Below are 23,225 nucleotides of genomic sequence, written 5' to 3'. Positions count from 1 at the left end.
CCTATTGCTATGTAGTGTTATGTGCCAGCTGTTTGCTGTCCTCCCTCTCCAGAAGGAGTTACATTACAGTGCTGTTGCATATACAGTGTATTGTGATAATTTATGATGAAAGGTGCTCATTAAATGTAAGACATTAGGGATGGGTAGATTTACTTTGTCTTAATTTTGGACCCACTCAACCATCATTGGGTTGAAAGTTTTTAATTGGAGTAGCTTTTTAATTTTGCTGTTGGATAGGAGAGATGGGGAAGGGAGAAAGAGAAAAGTGTTGAATGAAAGCATAGTTTATACACACCATACATAATATACAGGATATCCACTTTAGCTGTCTTCTAATGACATGAGCAGGGTGAATGTGGCAAGAGGTTGCTTTTCTATTCCTAATAATTAGCACAGGATTCTCTTTAGGTATAAGATCTCATTTTCTTTTAAGTTCAATCAGGGCGGCGGGGGAAATGGGTTGCAATTAGAAGAAAAAGGCTTGGAAAAATTACTTTTGTAAGCCAAGGTAGGTAGAGATGTTCACCCATTCCTAATGTATGTTCTGTAGTTTAGTCTGTAAGAATTAAAAGCCATCTGACCTCCAGTACAATACTGAATTCCCTTGAAAATATGGCCTTAAAAACGTGGCAGCTATCAGTCTTCAATACAGTTTGGAAGTGAAGTGTTCAAAGAAAAGTCATTGCAAACCACCATGGGATCAATTTTGATTTAGGCTACAATTTGTTGCATATAAAAGCCTAAAAAAGAGCAATGTATATACATTTACATTGCAGTTCAGATCTGACACACATATCCCCCTACAAATTTATCACCAGTGTTGATGCATCTTAAGGTGCCATTTCCAGGATGAACAAACACATTTGTATGTAATATGGCAAGCATATCTAAATGTTATTGAGCTAGAGAGCTTGACTGGTACATTAAACTAAACAAAGGTAATGGTTTACAGCCAACAGGAAATATTTATTTATTACTATTCAAACAAGTAGAAGTCAATCACTTTTGTAAACACATTCTTCACACTCTTTGTAGCACAGTTCATATTGTATCCTTACCATTATTATTATAGCATTGCTGTGTTATTTAAGGTTTCAGGCATTTAACAGTCGACAGACAGTGTGAAACACTTACCTATTTGATTAAGAGCTCACATGCTGTAAAGCATTTGGTCTCACAGCTATGGACAATACAAACCTAAGAAAATCAGAAAGTTTACTTTTTACCTTTTATGCAACCCCTTTAGTGTTCTTAAAATTAATTCATATTTTTTAAACTGAATTGTAAAAAAAAAAAATTGCCTTTATTAATGGTAGTATCCAATGAAATCACTACATTACAAATAAAGAAAATTAGCATTGTAGTATTTTCAATTGAAATGTTGATCTGTGCAACTCTGGAAGAAAATCTGTGAGATTTTACGGATGGGCTTTTTTCTTTTTTCTTTTTTTTTGGGGGGGGGGGAGGGGGAACATGCACAGAAAAAGCAGTCAATAGTTGACAAACAGGAAGGAAGTCAGTTAAAATGGTGTATGGCCTTTGGGTTTCTGATGGTAAAAATCTTGCTTGTATTTTGATCCATAAGCCTAACAAAAGAATAAGTGTACTCTGATCAAGTAGGAATTCGACTTTTTAGGTATTCTAGTACAGCAGCTGTTCCTTTTGCCAAAATCGCTGCTCGAGGAGTACGGAATGGATTTCCTTCTAGCAGAAGTGTCCTGGGGAAGTACAGAAATAAAAATGATTACTGTCAGTGCTTTTGCTTGTACCAGCACATTCATACATTATGCACACTTATGGCTCTTTAGAAAAATAAAAGAATCCTGCTTAAAGATGAAATAGTAATACTATGTTATGAATTTCTGCTACTCTATTTCATATTGGCATAATTCAAGTGCTAACAGTATGCCAACATATGTAGTGATGGATAGTTATATGTGCATAATATACACATGTGCCCTGCAATACTGTACATTTAGGGGAACATACACTTTTTCAGTAAAACCCCTAGCCACTGGGCAGGATGGGGAAAAGAGCTTATTAAAATAAATGATAAAATCAACGTGAATAACTGGTTGTAGCATTGAGCTATGCTAAATGGCAATGTTGCCTTTTCCCAACTTAGTTGTTATGCACAGGCTCTCAGGTAAGCACAAGTCACTGGCCCTTTAAGTCCCGTCACCAGAGCACATTCCCATATATCAAGCCTTCCCCATCACCTAGGATCTGTGTCTGAACAAGTCAGATCCTTAGGCCATGTATAAATAGGGAAAAAAGATGTATTTTTATTGTGTTAACTAACATATTCAAATTCTAATCATGAACAGCATTTGTCAGCGCTACATAGGCTAGTTTTAGAGTTCACTAGAAAATTACACTCCATAAGTCTGCAAGAGTCTCATAGCCCATACATTCATGTTCTTGAAAATGTGATTATCCAATAAATCTAAAACGAAGTCACTTGTAAAATCCTGAGTCAGAAAAACAAGTATGCTGTTTACTCTGAGAAATTTGGGTGACTCAGCACCTCTTCTCAAGCCACATCAGTTCTGCCGCAGGTGGTTCCCACTTATGCCACTATGGTAAGAGAACAACTGCTATTTCTGTTGGGAAAAGTAGTGTGAGGGTTCATAACTTGGCCATTTTAAACAATGCTGAACCGAAGCTTGGTTTACAAGCTGTCTGCCCACTTGAGATTTCCATTTCATTCACAAAAATGGTTTAAATTGGTAAAGCTAGTGATAGGCTGAAGAGCGGTTATTGAAGAAGTTATTTGTCCCTGTACGACTTCAAAACCTTAATTTTAAAAATTAAATTTTATTTAATAAATTCCAAGAAGGAACACAGGACTTGCCAGACCAGTGATCCATTTAGTCTAGTTTCTTGTCTTTGTCAACTCCAGTAACATCACAGTGGTGAAATGACCAGCCCCTAGAGCAAGTTTCTATCCCAACCCTTTCATGTAGGGGTTGGATTATTCCCTGAACCTTGAGAGCTTATATTCTCAAAATGGTTATCTACTGAATCTAACCAGGGGGTTAAAGCACTCACCTGGCATGGAGGAGACCTAGGGTCTCCCACAACCAGGCATATGCCCTCCATCCCAGATGAGTGCTCTAACCACTGGCCTCTCTTTTTCACTTCCTGCACCCTGGACCTAAAAACCTTCCCAATGAAAGTTTCATTGAAACCATCCTTTCCCATGAAAAGCTTTGGTTTCAACTAACTGGCATTTTCTGACAAAAACTGTTCTGTAGAAAAATTCCTGACCAGCTCTAGTGTGTACATACATTTCCTTTTATCAATGTAAATTTGTTACCTTCCACTTTAATCACCTCCCCCCGATCTTGTATTGTGGAAAAAAAATACATATTTGCTCTCAATTTACCTTCTCTGTAACAATCATTTTTTGACTTTTTTTTTTTTTTAAATCTCTCTTCTCTAAACCAGAATGGTCCCAAATCTTTCATTCTCTCCTAATGAGGAAGCCTTGTTATGCCGCTAATAATTTGCAATCCCCATCTCTGAACGACTTGTCTCTAGTATAAACATTGAGATTGAGCAAGCAGGACTGAACAGAGTATGCCAGGTGAGGACCTAAAATTAATTTATAAAGTGCCCATATAATTTTTCAGTGTTATTTTCTATCACATTCTTTATGCACCTTAACATTTTTTTTTGGGGGGGGGGGGGTGCTGAAACACAATGAGCAGAGATTTTCATGGAGCTTATACAATTATACCCAGATCTTTCTCCTGAATGCTCAAAGTAATTTAGAACCTACAAATGTAGTTGAGGAGTTCAAATTATTCCTTCCAATATGGGTTATCATACAGATGTCACCGCTGTATTCATCTGCCATCACACTGCCCATTCACCTATCTTTGTTATGAAATTCCTCAGTGGCTTTTCCAATCGTCTACTCTAAATATTGCGTCCTTTGCAAATGATGCCACTTTACTAACACCCCCCTTCCTGATCACTGATCAATATATTAAATACCAGTCTTGGTGCAGACTCTTTGGGCAGCTTACTGTGAGTCTTTTAACAAATAGCCATGGGACAAATGTCAATAAATGGGGTATTATACATGAGTCTCTGTTATGAACAATCCCTGAAGTAAGTAAAGATAAGGCAAGTTAAGAACAGACCAGCAGCTAAATTCTAAATTTTCTTAAATTTGTGGGTTTATTAAAGTTGGACTAACTGCCAAGTTTGATGCTCGAGGGCAAACGCCACATTCAGATACCCCTATGTAATGTGAGTTAGCCTCTAATGTGAAGTATAATTTTCATGTTACTCTGTTTAATAAATAGATAAATAAAATCATGAACCAAAAATTGCCTCTAGTCTCAATTAGTCGGAGAAACTATGAAAAAACTGTAGCTGCTTCACAGTTGATGACTAGAGGTCAGGCATTTTATGAATTTAGACCAACATACAAGTACACGGTTACTCTACCATTTTCCTTGTAACTAAAAAAAAAAAGGCCTAAAAAACAGTCATCAAAATCAAAAGTTATTGTGCAGTTTTAAAAAAAAAGTCACCTAAGATTTACGCAGTTTCCAAGTTCTGGTGGCACTTGAAGGAGGTCATTATTCTGAAGGTCTAAGGTGCCAAGCTTGTCCATCTTCCTTATTTGCAGAGGGTCGATGGATCCAACCTGATTGTTACTGAGTAGGATAGTTTCAAGTGTTGGGATGCGATAAAGAACATTGGGAAATATTTTAAACCTACCAAAAAATGAAAATAAATTCACTTAAGGAATCAAATCAGAAACACAGACATACAAAATGGATAACAAAACAGGTAACAGGTTTCAGAGTAACAGCCGTGTTAGTCTGTATTCGCAAAAAGAAAAGGAGTACTTGTGGCACCTTAGAGACTAACCAGTTTATTTGCGCATAAGCTTTCGTGAGCTACAGTGTAGCTCACGAAAGCTTATGCGCAAATAAACTGGTTAGTCTCTAAGGTGCCACAAGTACTCCTTTTCTTAAAACAAATAACAGTGAGGTGAAAGACTAGATTTAACTGAGTTTGTTTAATAATAATCACTCATTAAAGGTGCATTTTTGGGAGGGTGGCAGTAATACTGATTAGTCTACTTGACAAACATAAAAGCAGAATATAATTTGCATGATGACTGCTCAGTGCTCATGTGACAGAGAACAAAAGGACGGCAGCACTCATTTTGTAAAACTGAACACAGCAATGATGTCAGCTGGACATATTCCTCCTACAGTCTGAGCTAACAGTTCCTGTAAACATATTCATTACATTCCCCAACTTTAACCCTGCTTGTTTTATACCAATGAAAAATTGTCACCATTCAGATACCAACAACCACCCACCCCAAATCCCACCATACTTATGACCACTTTCTATATTAAAACAAGAGCCCTGCATTTACAGACACCATGTTTCTGGTCCATGGCACAAAGAAATTAAGTAGAAGCTTTGTTACTTGTACTGCTAAATACTAACAGCTGTATTTCTAGCATAATGCATAGCACCCAGTGATTTGGCAAAAAACTAAATCACCCCATTTTCACAGCTTGTTTTCATTAATTAAGACACAGGCAAGATTTAGTTCCAAAAAGAGTGTTTTCCTTTTAAATATTAATACAGGAAGAACCTTCAATACTGCTTAAAACCAAAACGGATCTTCACTTAGTCATTAAAAAAAAACAAACGCAATTATAACAATCCTGTGTTAAACAGAATGCTGTTGATTGTCTTAGTGAAAGGAAAATTACTTCCACTCCACAGAATTCTATTCATTTTTTTCTTGCTGGAAAACACTAAGATGTTACAGACCTAATCAGAGTTCACAATGGGGGTGCTTTTTAGGGGGGGGGGGAGGGGTCTCTTTCTTCCCACTCACAGTTTTTATTCTGCTCTTTTAATGGCAACATTTTCAAGAGTCTCACTGCAGCCAGGGTGGCCAGAGACAAGGAGGGGGTGCTTTGGGAGAGACTGTTTTTTAAAAAACTTTAAGCATAGCTTTTTGGAAACAAACAGCTTGATTGGAGCAATGGAGCCAGCCACTGGGTTTAGCCACATGTATTGCTGTGGCTCCTGGAGGAAGGGAATCACTAGCAAAGGCAGGAGGGGCCTGCCATTCTCTGCAGCATTCAAATGAGATGGGAATTAGAAAGAGAATAAATATGAATCAGAATCTATTTAAATCACTATTATAAATATAAAACTAGCTCTGATTATTACTAAATAACAACTATGTCTCAGGAAACCAGTGACATATATTGCTCCCTGCAAGCACCAGCCATTTGCTGCAGCAATAAGTTCTTTGAAAAATAAGCACCATACAGTGCATGCAAAAGAGTATATGCCGATAAATCCCATTGTGCTTTGTAAACTGCTTTAAAAGTTTGGCCCCAATTGGCACCAGCATAGGCAGAGAAAGCTAGCATCTCTATGAATGACAGCCTAGTACCGGGTATGTATCAGCTACTGAAGAAAGTTCCCTTACACACTGTTCACATAGGGCCTGATCCAGCAAAGTGTCGACTTTGATACGTTCAAGCAAATTGACATATGGTTTCAATGAAAAAACCTGGAACAGGCACAAGGGACAATTTATATTTTCTTGTAAAACTGACCCTTTTTTAAATGGGCTGAAAATTATATTAAACTAACCAGCACCAAGCAATGCCGTTTGTGAAAGGAATCAAAATCTATACTTTCACACATTGTTTCCTGCCAAACAGACAACAAGCTGGGCAGGAGTTTGTGTTTACACCTGGTAAGAAGCAGTTTGCCCTGAAAAGTTCTCGTTGGCAATGGTGCCAAATGTTCAAGCCTGCTCCAAATCATGATAAGTAGTTTCTCCCTAAAACCATGAGGCACCACTAACTAAAACTGGGAGATGCAAGCTCATTATGAGTCAAGAAAATGAAAGGCTTTGGTAGATAGCCCAGGTCTGGAAACCTTTATCGCTGGTAAAATATGAAGTGTGAAATTCTGGCCCTATTGTCAAAACCTCCATTGACTTCAGTAGGGCCAGGATTTTACAGGAAATGTCTATCACTGAAACAGGATGAAGCCAGTGACTGGGCAGGAAACCCTCAAAAATACCCACAGACACCCTTTAAAAAAAAAAAAAATCACAAGTACAGAGTATTTTTCCTATCAGGTGCCCCCATCCCAGCATCAGTGACAGAATATTCCTGTGTTAATTATCAGCAGATGGAAGAAAAGAACACTTGCACTTGCTTAAATAAGACATGCAACCCCGTTCCTTAGTTAACATATTTGCAGAATGCTTTGAACATTTAAACATTGAACATTACTGAGGCTGGGAAAGCAGGAAAAAGGTGTTTTTCTCACTGAAAAAAACAATGAAAGGAGGTAACTAACATCTCAAATTATTCACCATTGTTTTCATTAGTGACTTGGAAACAAAACTTCTCCACTGGCAGAATCAGAACCCTAATATGAACAGGCTCAGTAGTACTGAGGAGGAAGAAGCATTGCCATTTTTATTCTCCCATGCACATTGCTTCAAAAACACAAAGAGGATTACCACATGATGGTCTTTGACTAATTCTCATTATATGTTAACAGGTCTATCTGCAAGGGTACTTACCTATTAAAGCAAAGATTTATTATTTGCAGTCTTATCAGAGCTTCCATTTCCTCAGGTAAAGATGTCAAAAAGTTATTTCTGAATTGTAAACAAAGAAAAGCAGCATTTACTAATCTTTAGCAAATTTAAGGTTTTCCAGAAAGCAAAATTTGCTAGTCTGTCCTTGAGCTGATGTTACTAACAACATGCTAAACCAGTCAACTGCCTCGTGGGTATGCCAAAACCACAGTCAGTACAGATGGGCATTGAAATCTTTCTTTCTTTCTTTAGCATTTGATTGTAATCAGGTCACCGCCATAATTTCAATATAGCATTTATATAGTACCGTAAGGTGTACCCAGCACTGTACAATGGTCAGTGTGACCTATAAAGAACCCCCCAAGGAACTTATGGACTAAAACCACATGTAGTTACAGTTCAGAACATTTCAGTCAAAGTGTGCAAAGAGCTGGCATCCCCCACCCCACCTCTAACATAGAACATACATACAATGACATTGCCCAAATCCACCCTCTTTCTTAAAAGGTTTTCAGGAGCTTCTTAAATGAGAAGAGAAAGGGGGGTTGAGGAGAAAAAAATGGGCCATTTCATATATAGTACTCAAGTAAGGGGGACCAATCACTGAGGGCCATTAAATGTTGCACAGTCTTAGAGTAACCAATCTGCCCTCACTCCCTTCCTGGGGCACTCAGCCTGGTTCCCTCACCATCAGCCACCTCACATGGTCTTACCCATCCTTGCAACTTGCAGTCTAACTCTTCCTCCCTCTTCAGCAGCACATACATTTAAGCCAACTTGTTTTAATTTAACTAAGCCAATGCAAGCTGCTGTGTCTGGCTACTTTTCACTTTGCCCTATACCCTGGTAATAAGTGCCAATGACAATTCTACCACCTTGAATGAACACCCTGAGAAGTTATGGAGATTAAATGTATCCATCTGAATAACAATAAGGAGCCTACTGGAAGTTACTGAAGCCACTACAAATATAGTTGCCCCAGGACACACTCCAAGCTTATTAATCTCTAGTCCTGAGGGAATTCTGCACCAAAAAAATAAAAATTTTGCCCAGAATATTTTAAAATTCTGCAAATTTTACTTGTCAATAAATAAATGTGGCTCCAGCATGGCAGTGCGGAGCACAGGCCACTGGCTGCATTGAGGTGGGAGATCATCCTGAAGCTCCCACCTCCCCCGGTACAGAGACTTGGCAGTGAGGCTGCACCCAACCCTGACACAGTGCAAGGGTCGGGCCTGCCCCAGAAACATCCTGGAGCCCAGCCCTTTCTGTGCCAGGTGCACCAGGTGTGAATGGGCAGGCTCAGCCCAGCAGAATCCAAGGGTGGACGGGCTTATCATGGGGGGATCCAGGTGTGGGGTGAGAAGTTTCAGTGGGGGAAATCTGGATGCGGGCGGTTCAGTGGTAGATATGACTGCAAAGGGGCTTGTTGGGAGGAGGGGTTCCAGGTGCAGGGGCAATGGGAGTCTGCAAGGGATCCAGGTGAAGGTGGTTGGGGCTCAGCGGGGGGGGGGGGGGTCGGGGTGTTGCTGTGGGGAGCTGAGAGGAGGATCTGAATGCTGGAGGAGTGGGGTTGATGGGATGGGGGTCAAGGTGTAGCTGGTTGAGGCTCAGTAGGGTGGATGTCTGGGGGGTGGAGCTTGTCAGGAGGGATCCAGGGGTAGGGGGGTGGGGCTTGTCAGGGTGAGGGTTCGATGGGCCTGCTTAATGGGGGAGCCCCAGCTGCTGCTCAGGGGACTCTGCATGCTGGGCTCCCACTTCCCCCCGTGATTTCCCTATCACCTTTTCTTCCCCATCTCATCTCCCTCCCCCACTACCCCATGCCTCATCCTCCTCCCCTCACGCCAGGGTGCTGAAAGCCATTGAACCAAGCTGTAAAGCCTGTATATAATGGAAACCACTTCAAGCCAGGGGATGCGGCAGCACCCCCGCACTGCTAGTTCCAGCACCTATGCCTCACTCCCACATTCCCCTCCCCCTGTCCTATTCCACCCCGCCCTTCCTTCCCCACTGCCTCTTACCCACACCCTCTCACCCCCTTCCCTCATTTTCCCCACCCCACCACGGGGACTCACCGTTGCAGAGAAAAGAGGAAGGCTCCTAGCAAGGAAGAGCTTGACTGGCACTAGAACCCAGGAGGCAGCAATCAGCTGCAGAGTCAGAGGAGCCCACACAGCCTCCTTCAGCTGGGCAGCTCTGCGCTTGTAGAAATGGGGGAGGGGGAGCCAGTGGCATGTAACCCTGTGTGTTCCCCCACGCCTCGCCTCTGCTGGGGGGGCAATCCCCCCCTCAAAAAACTGCACCCATGGTCGTACCCCCACATGGCTTCCCTTTGCTTCCCTGCTGTTTTCTGCAGGGAAGCACAGGAATTCTGCAAGAGGAGTGTTTTCTGCGAGTACGCAGTGCCGCAGAATTGTCCCAGGAGTAATGCTCAGAGAGAATAACTGTTTGGTACTGCTGTCACAACTGCCCTTAAGGCTCTTTTCTCAGAGTCACTTAAACTTCATGAGAGCCTTTACATCCCTGATGCAGAGCATTTCAGACAGATCATGTCTTATTTACTTAGAGCTTGCCCACTTGATCAATTTTCAATGATTAGGTTTAGGCTACCTGATCACCATCCAACTCCAAGCTTGCCAACTGTTCAACCATCAAAGAAACAATTAGGAAAATTAAAGATTATTGCAGTACTGCAATACTGTACCAAGAGATGGTTTAAAAAGGCATGAAAAGAAATTACTCTAAAAGGAAGTCCAGCAAAACATCACAAACCTGATATCCAAGTGTGTCAATTTATGAAGTACACAGAGCTCCAGGGAAATGGAGGAGAGCTTATTGAAGCCAAGATTGACATCACAGACTGATTCTTTCAGCTCCACAATCCTGCAACCCATTACAAATAAAGTTTCTTACTTGAGTAAAACATCTCCCTTTTTATTAAAAAGAAAAGGAGTACTTGTGGCACCTTAGAGACTAACACATTTATTTGAGCATGTAGCTCACGAAAGCTTATGCTCAAATAAACTTGTTAGGGTTTAAGGTGCCACAAGTACTCCTTTTCTTTTTGCGAATACAGACTAACATGGCTGCTACTCTGAAACCTCCCTTTTTATTGTGTGTGTAATTTATAAAAATCAACTTTCTTTTTATGGAACTTTCATTGATACATCAGGTATTTTCTGTGCTCTTTGGGATTTCAGTGGCAGTGTTGGCAGGAGGAAAATAATGGGAGATGCACTTATGCAAGTGGACTGTCCTTGAGGCTTATATTTTAACGCCAAGACAAAAGCCCACAGTTAACTTTCTAAGGTTGCCCTCACTCATCCAAATGTCAGGGTTTACTATTAAAGTGCAGTCAGGAAACAAAATATTTCAGAAAGCTGTGGCAAAAACAGACTGGATTTTCATGGTTAACTTCCACACTGTAAATGCTGTTTTACTAAAAAGGCACTGAAGAGTCACTCTTCTTATTAGCCACAATGAAATGCAATAGCTTGTTTCAATGTTGAAATTAAATTCCAGTCTTTCATTTCTGTTTCATTGAATCATTATTGTGAATTACAGAGAACATTGTATTTGTTCCTCTTGTAAGCAGTGTGCTGAGATAATTTTGGACACTGATGTGAACTATTTGGAAGTTCATGAAGTTAATTGAAATCCCACAGATTAAGGCCTTACTTTAACCAATAAGGAAGGTAATTAACATGCAGAGTATTCATCTCTCCAAATTGTGATTTCTCCTGAAATTCCTTCCTGTCAAGCAGCTATTCACATACATGGTTCACCTGCACCTTCCTCCCGCAATCTTTAATACAGTGACTAAACAAATGGGGCTGTTCACACACAGACACAAACACTAGTTTAATGAACTGGTTTTTCTACAGAATTCTAGGAATACACTTGCATTGAAGAGAGAGTTTCGTTTAGGAAATAGAACAAAATGACTGTCCCTATCAGTTGTATTTGTTTTTGTTCAGAGCCTAGTACAATGGAGTCCTAGTCCATTATGGCGGCTCCTGGGCACTAGTGCAATACAAATAAATAACAGGTCTATGTACAGACATGCAGGCATATATGATTATTATATATTTATATTACAGTGTTGCTTCGAGACCCCAGTTAGGATCACAGCCTTATTGTGCTAGGGCTGTACAAACATATGAATAGATGGTCCCTTCCCAGAAGAGTTTATAAGCATTCATGCAGCGCTCAATTCAACAGCTTCTACTCAAGTGAGATTCCCATTTAAGATAATTTTTGTTTGAATAAGGACTGCAAGATCAAAACTGTGGTATGTATGCAAATACCGTATAACAGCAAGAAACTAGCTAACATATAGAACCAAGAGCGAATGTTATTTCGTTCACATTTTTGGGTGTCTAGGTACTGCAGCTTATATACTCTGTTGGTCAGAATGCAAGGATAGGTGTTCTTCTTACCAGATAATATTTTTTATTTTACTGTAGCCCTAATCAGGATTGTGGCTCCTCCTTCCCTTGGGTGGGCTCTCTTCCTGACTGTTCATCTCTGCCTCACTGCATGGATGATAGCTTGGCAGTTCTGATCTGTGGCTCCTAGCTTGAGCCACAAGTATATTGTGCCAGATAGGGGAGCCAATTTCAGTAGCTCTCAGCTCCCCTGTTCAGCATCAGGTTAGAATATCTTAATTCAAATCCCTCCTGAAAACTCACTTCTTTCTTGAGGCCCACAAGCAGTAACTCATGTTGTAAAAAAGATATCACTGTGCTATTAAATAAATTAGAATTAAGCGCATTCTTATGTCGTCTGTTTAGTCTGTCATCTCCTTGGGGCAGAGATCATATCTTCCTTTTTATCTAGTACAGCACACTCTTAAGTGCTTTACAAATAAAAGACTGTGTTGCTCCCACTAAAGTTATTGCAATGCTTTGCATGGACTTCCATTGAGGTAGAATGAAGCCCAATAATATCTAGTGCTACAGTACTAGTGGTTTCATGCTTGGAGAGTCTGCCAGACTATCACTGAAGGGGGGAAATGTTGAAATTATTTATGCTTGCAGGAAACACTAAACTGAAGTACCTGCAAAAGTTGCATTTTAAGTTGGACCTCATCTATAGCACACAGCTGTCAGCTCTCAAAGCACTGGATCCACACAAATTATTTCTTTGGATAGGAAAAGGTGAACCACTTTGTGGTGATAACAATGAACAATCCTACAGATTCAACAAACTGGTCAACTGGCTGTACTGTATTTTTATTATGTGAAGTGTCACTGAAGTATCCCCTCATTTGTTTCAACAACACTTAGCAAAGCAAAAAAATAAAAACACACACACACGCATGTGGGTAATGAAAGTATTACTCAGCCATATCTTCTCCTAGGTATGCTTCTTTCACCTACAATTAGCATCTAGGTCAAATACCTGCACGCTACTCGGAATAAGCAAAGTCCTTTTTAAGAAAAGGTGCAATTCCCTTATTCATAGCATCATAACATAAAATACATCTTGAAGTAGAAATTAAGATATGGAGTAAATATTCTTGGCAACAAGGTTAAAAACACAACATTTTAATACATTGCAGAGGGACAAAGAGAGAAAAGAATTATTAGGATATGGAATGACATCTACCAAGGAGCAACTGTACCTTTTTGGAATTTCATTCAGCTGATTCTTGCTGAAGTTTACAGTAGTGACAGAATTGCTTCCGACTGCATTAAATATTTCATCAGGAATCACAGCTGCTCGTTTCTCACTAAACAAAAAGCATCTTATTTAGCAGAGTAACATGAACATGTCAATTATTCTCTCTTCATTAACCGGACATTCTTCCTCTTTTAGAAGATAATCAACAGAAAAATGTACTGAAATGTGGATGTTTTTGAATTCCGCTTAACCCGAAGGCTATCAGAACATGGTGCCATGGTACCTCATGCATAGGCAATTTTATCACCTCATGCTGTGATCCTGACCTGTTGTCAGACCTTAAAAGATAAGCAGTCTTAGGCCAGATCAATACCTCAAACATGTAAGTGCTGGAGGAAAAGATGCTGGGACTACCCAGGTGTCACTCTTACCTCACAACCAATGCCCCAGTATAGTGCCACAGGGTCCCTGATGCTAGAGTTGTTATCTTTCAGATGAGAAATAAAGCTGAATTTCTGAACATTTGTGGTAATTAAAGATCCCATGGCACTTTTCATTAGAAAAAGGGCATAAACCCTATTGTTCTGGTCCTATTCCAGCTCCAATAATTACATTGTGCACACACCTGCAGTTTCCAATGGATGCGGTATTTTTTCCACTTCTTCGCCTAACCTGTGAAGCATTGCTTCCATTTCCAAAAGTAGTTGAAGAGATTCCTTACAAACCACAAAGGGGTTTTGGGAGGGTAATTTCTTCATGTTTCTAAAACACTTGAGATCTGATAACAGGTGCTAAAAGTGTCTGATGCATTAACATTTCAGTGAGCTTTAAAGAAACTCTACCATGCTGGTTACAGGGCACGCAAAATAAAAAGATACAGAAGCAATACCAGGATGTGCAAGAGTTTAGGATCTCCGCATGTCTGGGATGCGCCATATAGGGCTGGCACACCATATAGGGCTGACCAGAAAACAAGAATTCTGCCTTGCAAAAATGTTAGAGGTTTTGGAATTTATTTTCATTCCCAGCTGGAACGAAAATGAAACCTGAATTTTTCACAAAAAAACCTGTGTGAGAGACAGAGAGAGACACACACACCAAAATAGACAATAGAGTGGTGGCCAGGGCCCTTACCTGGGATGTGAGTGATCGAGGCTCAAGTCCTGCCTGGTTTGGAGCAGGGACCTGAACTTTGGTCTCCCAGGGTATGTCTACACTGCAATTAAAAACCCATGGCTGCCTGCGACAGCTGACTCAGGCTCACAAGACTTGGGCTAAAGGGCTATTTAACTGAAGTGTAGATGTCCCAGGCTCTGGATGGAGACTGGGCTCTAGGACCTGCAAGGTGGGAGAGTCCCAGAGCTCAGGCTGCAGCCCAAGCCAAAAACGTCTACACCGCAATTAAACAGCCCTGCAGCCTGAGCACCACGAGCCTGTCAGCTAACATGGGCCAACCATGGGTGTCTAATTGCAGTGTAGACATACCCACACTTCCTAGGTGTGTGTCCTAATCACTGGGCAGTTCTGAATGAGTGCCTGGGACTCTGGCTGTCTTGACCTTAGAAATCTTCTTGATGAGTTTTTTTTCCGAACTGATACATTTCCACAAAATGTTTCAGTTTTGACAAAACAATGTTTTTTGACAGAAAAAAGTTTCGTCAAAAATATTTTGACCAGCTCAAGCACTGAGAGTCTGAAAACAAAGGAAATGTAAAACAAGAAAGTATTCTTACAGTTCTAGAAATAGATAGCCTTGTGAAACACATACCTATATTCTAATACTTTTAATGCAGTTATGGCATGAATGTTAATCCTTGACTCACTTGGAAGAGTCATGGCTGTCACAGGAGACCCCTCATTCAGGCTAGTTGTATCGTCTAGAGAAAACATAACCATACATGTAAAAAAAACCAAAAAACCCCCCAAAAAACCAGCGTTTAATAAATGTTAACACTCGTATAAGCACACATGTAGTACCCCTCTCTCTAGAGTTCCTACTGTTTGTTATCTGTCATCTTGAGGAAAATGGTGTCAGTGGTTAGAGAACAGTCTGGAATGTATCTCTCTAGTAAATCCAGAGGATTAAAGAATCCAAATCTGTAACTGTGCACGTATGGAGCTGCAGCAACAGGCTTTAAGACTCAATGTACCCGTGGGTTAGTGTAAGAATCTGTCAGAAAATACAACTATATTCTAAACCTAATTTCCACTAAAAAAGGAAACTATACAGATTTTAAGCACCACTTATGAAAAAATGTATGGGAGCAGATATAGATTAACACATCCAGTCATGCTTTTACTATAAAGGGGTCAAAAACAACAAAATGCATTATTTTTCAAGCCAAATTTCTATGGAACAGGACTGCTGCAGTCATCAGTTTATCTAGCTCTCAGATCTCATACTTAGATATTGCAATAAGTGTAAGTATAACTTTATCATCTACACCCTAGTGTCTCTATATAAACTAAGTGAGTCTGATAAACTACTTATATCCATACTCACTTTACGCAGTTAGTACTAGGATTTAATTTTTCAGGACAATATTGAAGAACCTGACATTTCAAAAGCCATGTGCAACCCTGTACAAGGCACTGAACTGATTGTTTAATACTGCCATCTTCTGGTGCAAAGAGATAAACACATTATAAAAAGGAATAAATCAGCCATACATAGTCAGTGAAAGGTATTATACTAGAAGGAAAAATGGTCCTGAGTATGTGTATTCAAACAGCTATGCTCAGGCTATATGCTACCAAGGCCCCTTCTACATTAAATAGAGAAAGTTTCTCTAAATTCTTAAGTGTATGAAGTAATTTATTTATATATATCTATTTACCATATAAACCAAATAACTAGAAAATTTAATTCATTTTCAGGCATACCACCATATTTTTTCCATTAGCTTTATAACAGAGATATTTAAATGAAAGATCCTGAGAAATTCTGGATAGGGTGGAAAGGTTCATTGTTTTTCTCTCTTGAAAAGAGCAGAAACAAGCATAGGCAGTGGGGTGGGCTAGGGCTAGAGAGGGCTTGGTTCCCATCCTCCCAATCTATTTTCTTATTTTTCACTTAGGTGCTTTTGAAAATTTTACCCAGGTTCTTTCATACTATTACATAGCTTTTTGACTCTCCTATCCAGAGTAGTAGAGGCTATATTCAAATGTAGCATCTATATCTTCCAAGATCAAATCAGTTTTCTCTATTCAAGATAAGGGGAAAGTACCCCACTAAAATATCAAACTGGTTTCCAGAGAAATAACTCTCCTGAAACATTCAATCTAATTCACTAGTTTAAGATTTTTATGTTAGCCACAACATTGTTAATGGAAATAAACTACTAAATGGGGAGAAGCCAGTTCAGATGGATTTGAACAACATTTATCATAATCTATTTTTTCCCTTCTCGTTTCAGGCAATCCAAAAATACCGTTTATGTTCTTAATTAGCTAAAATAAGTCCTCATGTCATAAAAGATTATTTAAGGCAGACTCACCTACACAGACACCTACCTTGGGCAGTTTAAATTTGTAATCCCCGGGTAATGTTATTTTGCAAGTACAATTAACACTCAAATAGAGGATCAGCATTTCACACTGTACGATCAAACCACTGGGCAGATGAAGGATCTTAAAAATGGTAAACTGCAGGATGTAGGTAACTAGGAGGTTCAGAAGAATCTGAATTCCTTATGCAGAGTTTAGAGGCCATAAACTCATACGGCCACAAGAGGAAAGCAATTTAAATTATCATTATTCTAAATACCCCAGAACAAATTCTTATTATTTGGATATAGTCAAATTTGTGTCATCCTCTGTGAAAAGGAACATCAGTGTTAAATTATAACAGCAAATTGTTGTGGAAAAAGAGCACTGCTAATCATATTAGGAGAATTGGACAAGATAACCAGGGCAACTGTTCTAAGTTCTAATGCATTTGAAGCCACAACAGTTTAAAAAAAAAAAAAAAAGTCTCTTCTTTCAACATATATTGCAAAGTAATCCTGTACCTTGGATTTTGCTTCTCAGATACTTCAGGAGTTCTTGGGTGCCTTTCTAAAAATGCAGAGAAAAAACATGAAGATAAAAGCACCTGTGAATCAGTATTTCTGTAGTTTTATTAGAAACAATGAATGTAAAGAGTCAGTATTGTAGGGAAAGCTCATAGCACTGCATGTTATTAAGGTTGCCTGACACTTCCCACTATAAGATCATGTTTTCAGTTGATTATCAACTTTGACAAAAACTTTAACCATTTGGGCTGAAGATTTCCATGTCTGGTATCTGCCTCAGGCTAATCTGCGGGGGGGAATGTCAGTTGTTAGGATATAGATATTCAGGCCTGTCGGTAAAGGCCTGTACTCGAAGAATTTAGGTGTATTCTTATCACTTGGCTAGTTAGAGGTATAAAAGAAAGAATCAAAATCACTGTCTGCCAGTGAATGGTCCTTCTCTTACTATGACAGTCTGAGGCCCTGTTCTTAGATTAAGGCCTTTGGCTAAGCAACAGACGCAACCATAAGCTGGGAAGTGAATGGTCACAACCTCACATTCCAAACTAGTCACATTGAAATAAGGTGCTATTGGGCTGTTAGGAATACAATCCTGTCCTGATAGTGCCTATCACCTCCAGAGAAAGGGAAGTGCCTAGAAAATGTAAAAGGAAACTTAGTTTGATAGCTTTCAGAGTAACAGCCGTGTTAGTCTGTATTCGCAAAAAGAAAAGGAGTACTTGTGGCACCTTAGAGACTAACCAATTTATTTGAGCATGAGCTTTCCTGAGCTACAGCTCACTTCATCAGATGTATACCGTGGAAATTGCAGCAGACTTTATATATACACAGAGAATATGAAACAATACCTCCTCCCATCCCACTGTCCTGCTGGTAATAGCTTATCTAAAGTGATCATCCGGTGGGCCATTTCCAGCACAAATCCAGGTTTTCTCACCCTCCACCCCCCCACACAAATTCACTCTCCTGCTGGTGCTAGCCCATCCAAAGTGACAACTCTTTACATAATCAAGTCGGGCTATTTCCTGCATAAATCCAGGTTTTCTCACACACCCCCACCCCCATACACACACAAACTCACTCTCCTGCTGGTAATAGCTCATCTAAACTGACCACTCTCCAAGTTTAAATCTAAGTTAAACCAGAACATCGGGGGGGGGGGGGGGGTAGGAAAAAACAAGAGGAAACAGGCTACCTTGCATAATGACTTAGCCACTCCCAGTCTCTATTTAAGCCTAAATTAATAGTATCCAATTTGCAAATGAATTCCAATTCAGCAGTTTCTCGCTGGAGTCTGGATTTGAAGTTTTTTTGTTTTAAGATAGCGACCTTCATGTCTGTGATTGCGTGACCAAGAGAGATTGAAGTGTTCTCCGACTGGTTTATGAATGTTATAATTCTTGACATCTGATTTGTGTCCATTTATTCTTTTACGTAGAGACTGTCCAGTTTGACCTGTCTGGCAAGATAGCATCTGTCTGGCAAGAACTCACTTATCAATAGCTGGGATGTGAAATCCTCACTTCTGTATTGTTTTGTCATTATAGTTCCCACTTTGCTATTGTTTGTCTGCATAATCTCTGTCTGGTTCTGTGAGTGTTCCCGTCTGCTGTATAATTAATTTTGCTGGGTGTAAACTAATTAAGGTGGTGGGATATAATTGGTTACATAATCATGTTACAATAGGTTAGGATTGGTTAGTTAAATTTCAGGAAAATGATTGGTTAAGGTATAGAAAAGCAGAACTCAAGTTTTACTATATAGTCTGCAGTCAATCAGGAAGTGAGTGAGTGGGTGGGTGTGTGGGTCGGGGAGATGGGAAGAGGGAATGGGAGTAAGGAAATTGGAATCATGTTTTGCTAAAGGGGGAAATGGGAACAGGGAATGGGAGTGGGGAAATTGGAATCATGTTTGGCTAAGGGCAGGAATGGGAACAGGGACACAGGTGTAAGGTTCTGTGGTGTCAGAGCTGGGAAGGAGGATACTAAGGAAGGAAACTGGAATCATGCTTGCTGGAAGTTCACCCCAATAAACATCGAATTGTTTGCACCTTTGGACTTCGGGTATTGTTGCTCTCTGTTTATGCGAGAAGAACGAGGGAAGTAAGTGGGTGAAGGAAAAAGCCCCCTAACATCAGTCATTTCCAAGAATGAAGTCTGACAAAACAATGTGGTTTTCTCTATGTTAAAAAAATTACGGTGACCTTTTCTTTAAGAAGCTCTAATGCCTTCATGCTTTGGAGCAAAGACTTGAAATTTGGCAAAGGGTTGGCCGTTGGCTGTTCCTGTGAACATCCACCCAGATTTGGCTAAAATGTAACAAGCCCTTGAAAAAATCTCAGTTCACACCAGCTCAGTAGAGAGTTCCTCATAGAGTGATCAGTTCAGTTTTCTGTACACTCTTCCCCACAAAGTGACTGGGCATGCTTCCTCCTGCCCCAGGATATGGAGGTGAAGCCAGATTTTTCCTGTAATTGCCACCCCTGGCTGCTGCAGGGTTAGGAAATGTAGCCGGTATCTGAGGTGCTCTCAGTGATCTCCCTGCTGACACCCAGATAGCATGGAGGAGGGAACCTAACTGGAATGAGAAGGGACAAGAGCTGGACTAGTGGGAGGGAAAGGATGGGTCAGGGAGCCTAATGAGATTGGGACTGGAGAGGAGGGGAAGAGAGAAACTGTGACTGGAAGTTGGGGGAGGATGGAGACTGGGATTGAGAGTCCAAGCAGGAAGGGAAGATGGGACTGGCTGAGCAAGGAGAGTGGGACTGGGAGCCAGATGGGAGAATAGAGCTGGTTGAGCAAGGAGACCGGGATTGGGAGCTGGTGATGGAGGAGACTGAAAGGTGCTGAGGAACAAAATGGGCCCCAGAATGCTGGAGTGTATACCACTGAGATCTGCAGAGGAGCTGGAGTGAGACTGGGATAAAAAATTAGTGGGGGGAACGGAGACGTTTGACAAGGAGCTGGGGAGCACGGGGACTGGCTGGGGAAAAAAATGGGAAAAGGAACAGAGATAGGAGACTGGGACAAGGAGCCAGGCAGGGCTGGGGTGGGAGACTGAGATGGAATGAAGAACCTAGAGTGAGAGACTGGGAACTGGTAACAGATTAGACAGATCAAACAAGGAGCTAGGTGGAACTGGCTGGGCCAGGAGACAGAGGACAAGATGTTGGGCTGGGGTGGAAACAAGAGAAACTAGGAATGGAGGAGGTGGAATTAGGACTCAAACAGGCAATTTGGAGTGGAAGACTAAGACTGGCTAGGCACAGAGACAGAGATGAGAAGGTTGAGGAATGGAGACTGAGACTATGTAGGGAAGAAGAATGGGGCTGGGACAAGGAGCCAGGGATGGGGAAGAGACAGGCAGAAGGATCTGCGACCACTACAGAACACTCTCCTCCAGAACCTGGTGAAGAATGCAAGTTTTCTGAGTCTCACCATTCCTCCGCTCTCAGCGAATATATGTCAAACCCACAGGCAAAGTGTGTCTGTCATCCTCTATGAGGACAGCATTCCAGGTGGACCCCTTACTTTTATCGTCATTTACTCTGTTAGCTCCAGCGGCAGAGGTCTGTGTGGAGAACCTAATGGTTCCAACCCCACTGATGAACTATGTGGGTTTCAATATAATAGCAAATGATGGAATTTCTGATTTTTCAATTTTCTTTTTAAAAACATAGGAAATTACACAAAAAATACATTAAAAGAACATTATTAAGGTTCCTAAGTTAAGCACCCAAAAGTTAGGAAGTGCCAGAATTAATGTTGTCTGTGAAACCTAAATTTGCCCCCCCTTATGACTGCACTATGATACAATCTTTAGTTCCATGTTCACTTACCATTTTTCCCACAGGACCCTGCCTCATTTGTTGCAGAAGCTGAAGTACTATTTGTAGAATTGGCGCATAAAGGTTTAGGCCCACTCATAATTAAAGGCCTGCCCCCTCAGTTAAGGAGGATGAACCACTAAGCCTAGGCCACGGTTGATTTCTGGGGACAACAAATGACCTCACTTCCACTCCTGTTTTTCCAAAGGTTAAAAAAAAATCAGAGATCCAGAGGGGGATACCGAGCAGAGAACCCCTGACAGCACCCACTTTTCCTCAAAGGAGTCCAGGGAGTCAATGATGGACTCTACTCAGAGGCATGATTGAAGAAGGGAATGGAAACAGGCCCCACAGTCAAAGAGCATCCCCCACATCCAGCTTCCTCCTCCTGGTATAATGGGTGGCCATCTTGGCCAACACCAGGAGGTTGACAAAGTGGTCCTGCAATTTTGTGGGGCCACAAATGGGGTGTGCAAAAATCAAGAGGTGAAGAGAGAAGCACAGCCAGAATCTTAGTAAGTGGTTTTGGAGGAGTCGGAAGAGGGGCTGTAACCTGACGCACCCCATGTGGATGTGTGCCCTGAAAGTTGTGTAATGAACGAGGCAGAGAATTACAGAAAGAAAATGGATGGCCTCGTGGTTAAGGCAGATGAACGCTGTTCTGGGGAACTGGATTCTATGCCTGCCTCTGGCACAGAGCTTCTATATGATGCTAAGAAAGTCATTTAAACCAAACTTTTCATATGTGGTTACTGATTGTGTTCCTCATTTACTGGTGCCTAACTTAAGATCCTGGGGTCTGATTTACAGAAGTGCTGAATCACACAAAACTGCAGCTGAAGTCAATGCGAGTTCTGCTCTGGACATATAAAGTGGTATATAATGCTAAGTGCGCTGAAAAATTTCAGTTTTTCAGCTAGACAGGTTCTAGCTGTCTCAAATTGGGCAGCCAAAATTAACGGATACTTCTGACCTTAATTTCTCAGTTTCCGATCTGTAAAATGGGGATAATACCATACCCTCACTTCACAGAGGTATTGTAAACAGTAATTCTGAAGCACTCAGATACTATAGTGATAAGCACCTGTGATGGGGTATTCAAATCCTGTACCAGTAAGGAGGAATTAAGAACTAACTCTGGCCCTGGCAACCCTACCCTACCACACCTGCAAAGCATGTAGGGCTTGGAGGAGGAGCTCAAAAGGAGAACAGATCAGCTCTGTAGGAGGGAAAACAACGGAGCAAAGTGACCTTCACATGCAGCTCCTGGAAAGAAGCACTGCAGGTGATCCAGCTGCCTGAGCTTTCTGGCTGTGGTGACTTTGCCAAACCCAAAGAGAAAGGACATGCAGAAGGTCTGAGACGTTACCTCTGATTTCAGTTTTTTAGTGACTATGTACTGGGAAAGGGGGGACGAGCAGGAAGTGATCCAGGGAAGCAGCAGTATAGCATTTTGGGTGCATAATTTAGCTGTCTACTATTGCACCTGGAATTGGAACCCTAGGAGAGGGCAGGTGCCTGTTCTTCATATGGGGGAATTTGGACAAGAGAAGGCCTTGAAGTCAAAGAAGAGTCAAGACCCTGAAACCTCGACTCAGGTGAGTTCTGGATCCCTTCGCCTGACTATAGGTCTGTCTATTGCTGGATTCTTTATATATCCCAAAAAGGGCAGACATAAATATGTGACCTGGATGGAGGGCTGAGTCACAAGAGGGGGCAGACCATTGCAGGGCTGGAGCAGTTATCTGCAGGGTCTGCCCAGAAAGAGGAACGCCTGCTACACCTCCACCAGGCCACAATAAGTCAATTCCTTCACAGTGCCACAGAAAAACCCACGAGAAAATTAATAATTCTATATTCAGAGTAGGGTTTGAATAGAATGTAGGCCACAAACTGAAGAATGAGAAGAAAAACTATTGAATAGCTTCTCATTAATTTATCATCATCCATCCTGTGCACTGAATGAAGTAGGAGTTCCATGGAAAAAGACAGGATATAATAATGTAACTAAAGACTCTATCATAATGCATACACATGGCAGGAGACAACATGAATTAAGGTTCTTCTTCAAGTGATTGTTCATGTCCACTCCAAGCAGCTGTGTGCACGCCGCGTGCATGCCAGCCGGAAGATTTTT

General features: G+C 41.0%; 1 protein-coding gene across 1 annotated transcript in view; it reads right to left on the bottom strand.

Annotated features, from left to right (window-relative positions):
* Positions 1-1,459: 1,459 nt before the first annotated feature.
* LRRC40 (leucine rich repeat containing 40) overlaps positions 1,460-23,225 on the bottom strand; it is a 41,270-nt gene continuing 19,504 nt past the window's right edge. The window contains exons 9-15 of the mRNA XM_048862615.2: positions 17,260-17,305; positions 15,018-15,126; positions 13,251-13,358; positions 10,397-10,507; positions 7,607-7,684; positions 4,548-4,733; positions 1,460-1,718 (exon numbers count right to left, since the gene is read on the bottom strand). Of these exons, the coding sequence (XP_048718572.2) occupies positions 1,613-1,718; positions 4,548-4,733; positions 7,607-7,684; positions 10,397-10,507; positions 13,251-13,358; positions 15,018-15,126; positions 17,260-17,305 (744 nt within the window). The 3' untranslated portion in view covers positions 1,460-1,612. The remainder of the gene's footprint in view (positions 1,719-4,547; positions 4,734-7,606; positions 7,685-10,396; positions 10,508-13,250; positions 13,359-15,017; positions 15,127-17,259; positions 17,306-23,225) is intronic.

The sequence above is a fragment of the Caretta caretta genome, chromosome 8 (genome assembly GCF_965140235.1).
Source record: "Caretta caretta isolate rCarCar2 chromosome 8, rCarCar1.hap1, whole genome shotgun sequence".
Lineage (NCBI taxonomy): Eukaryota > Metazoa > Chordata > Testudines > Cheloniidae > Caretta > Caretta caretta.
This window is presented reverse-complemented; position numbering and strand designations above follow the sequence as displayed.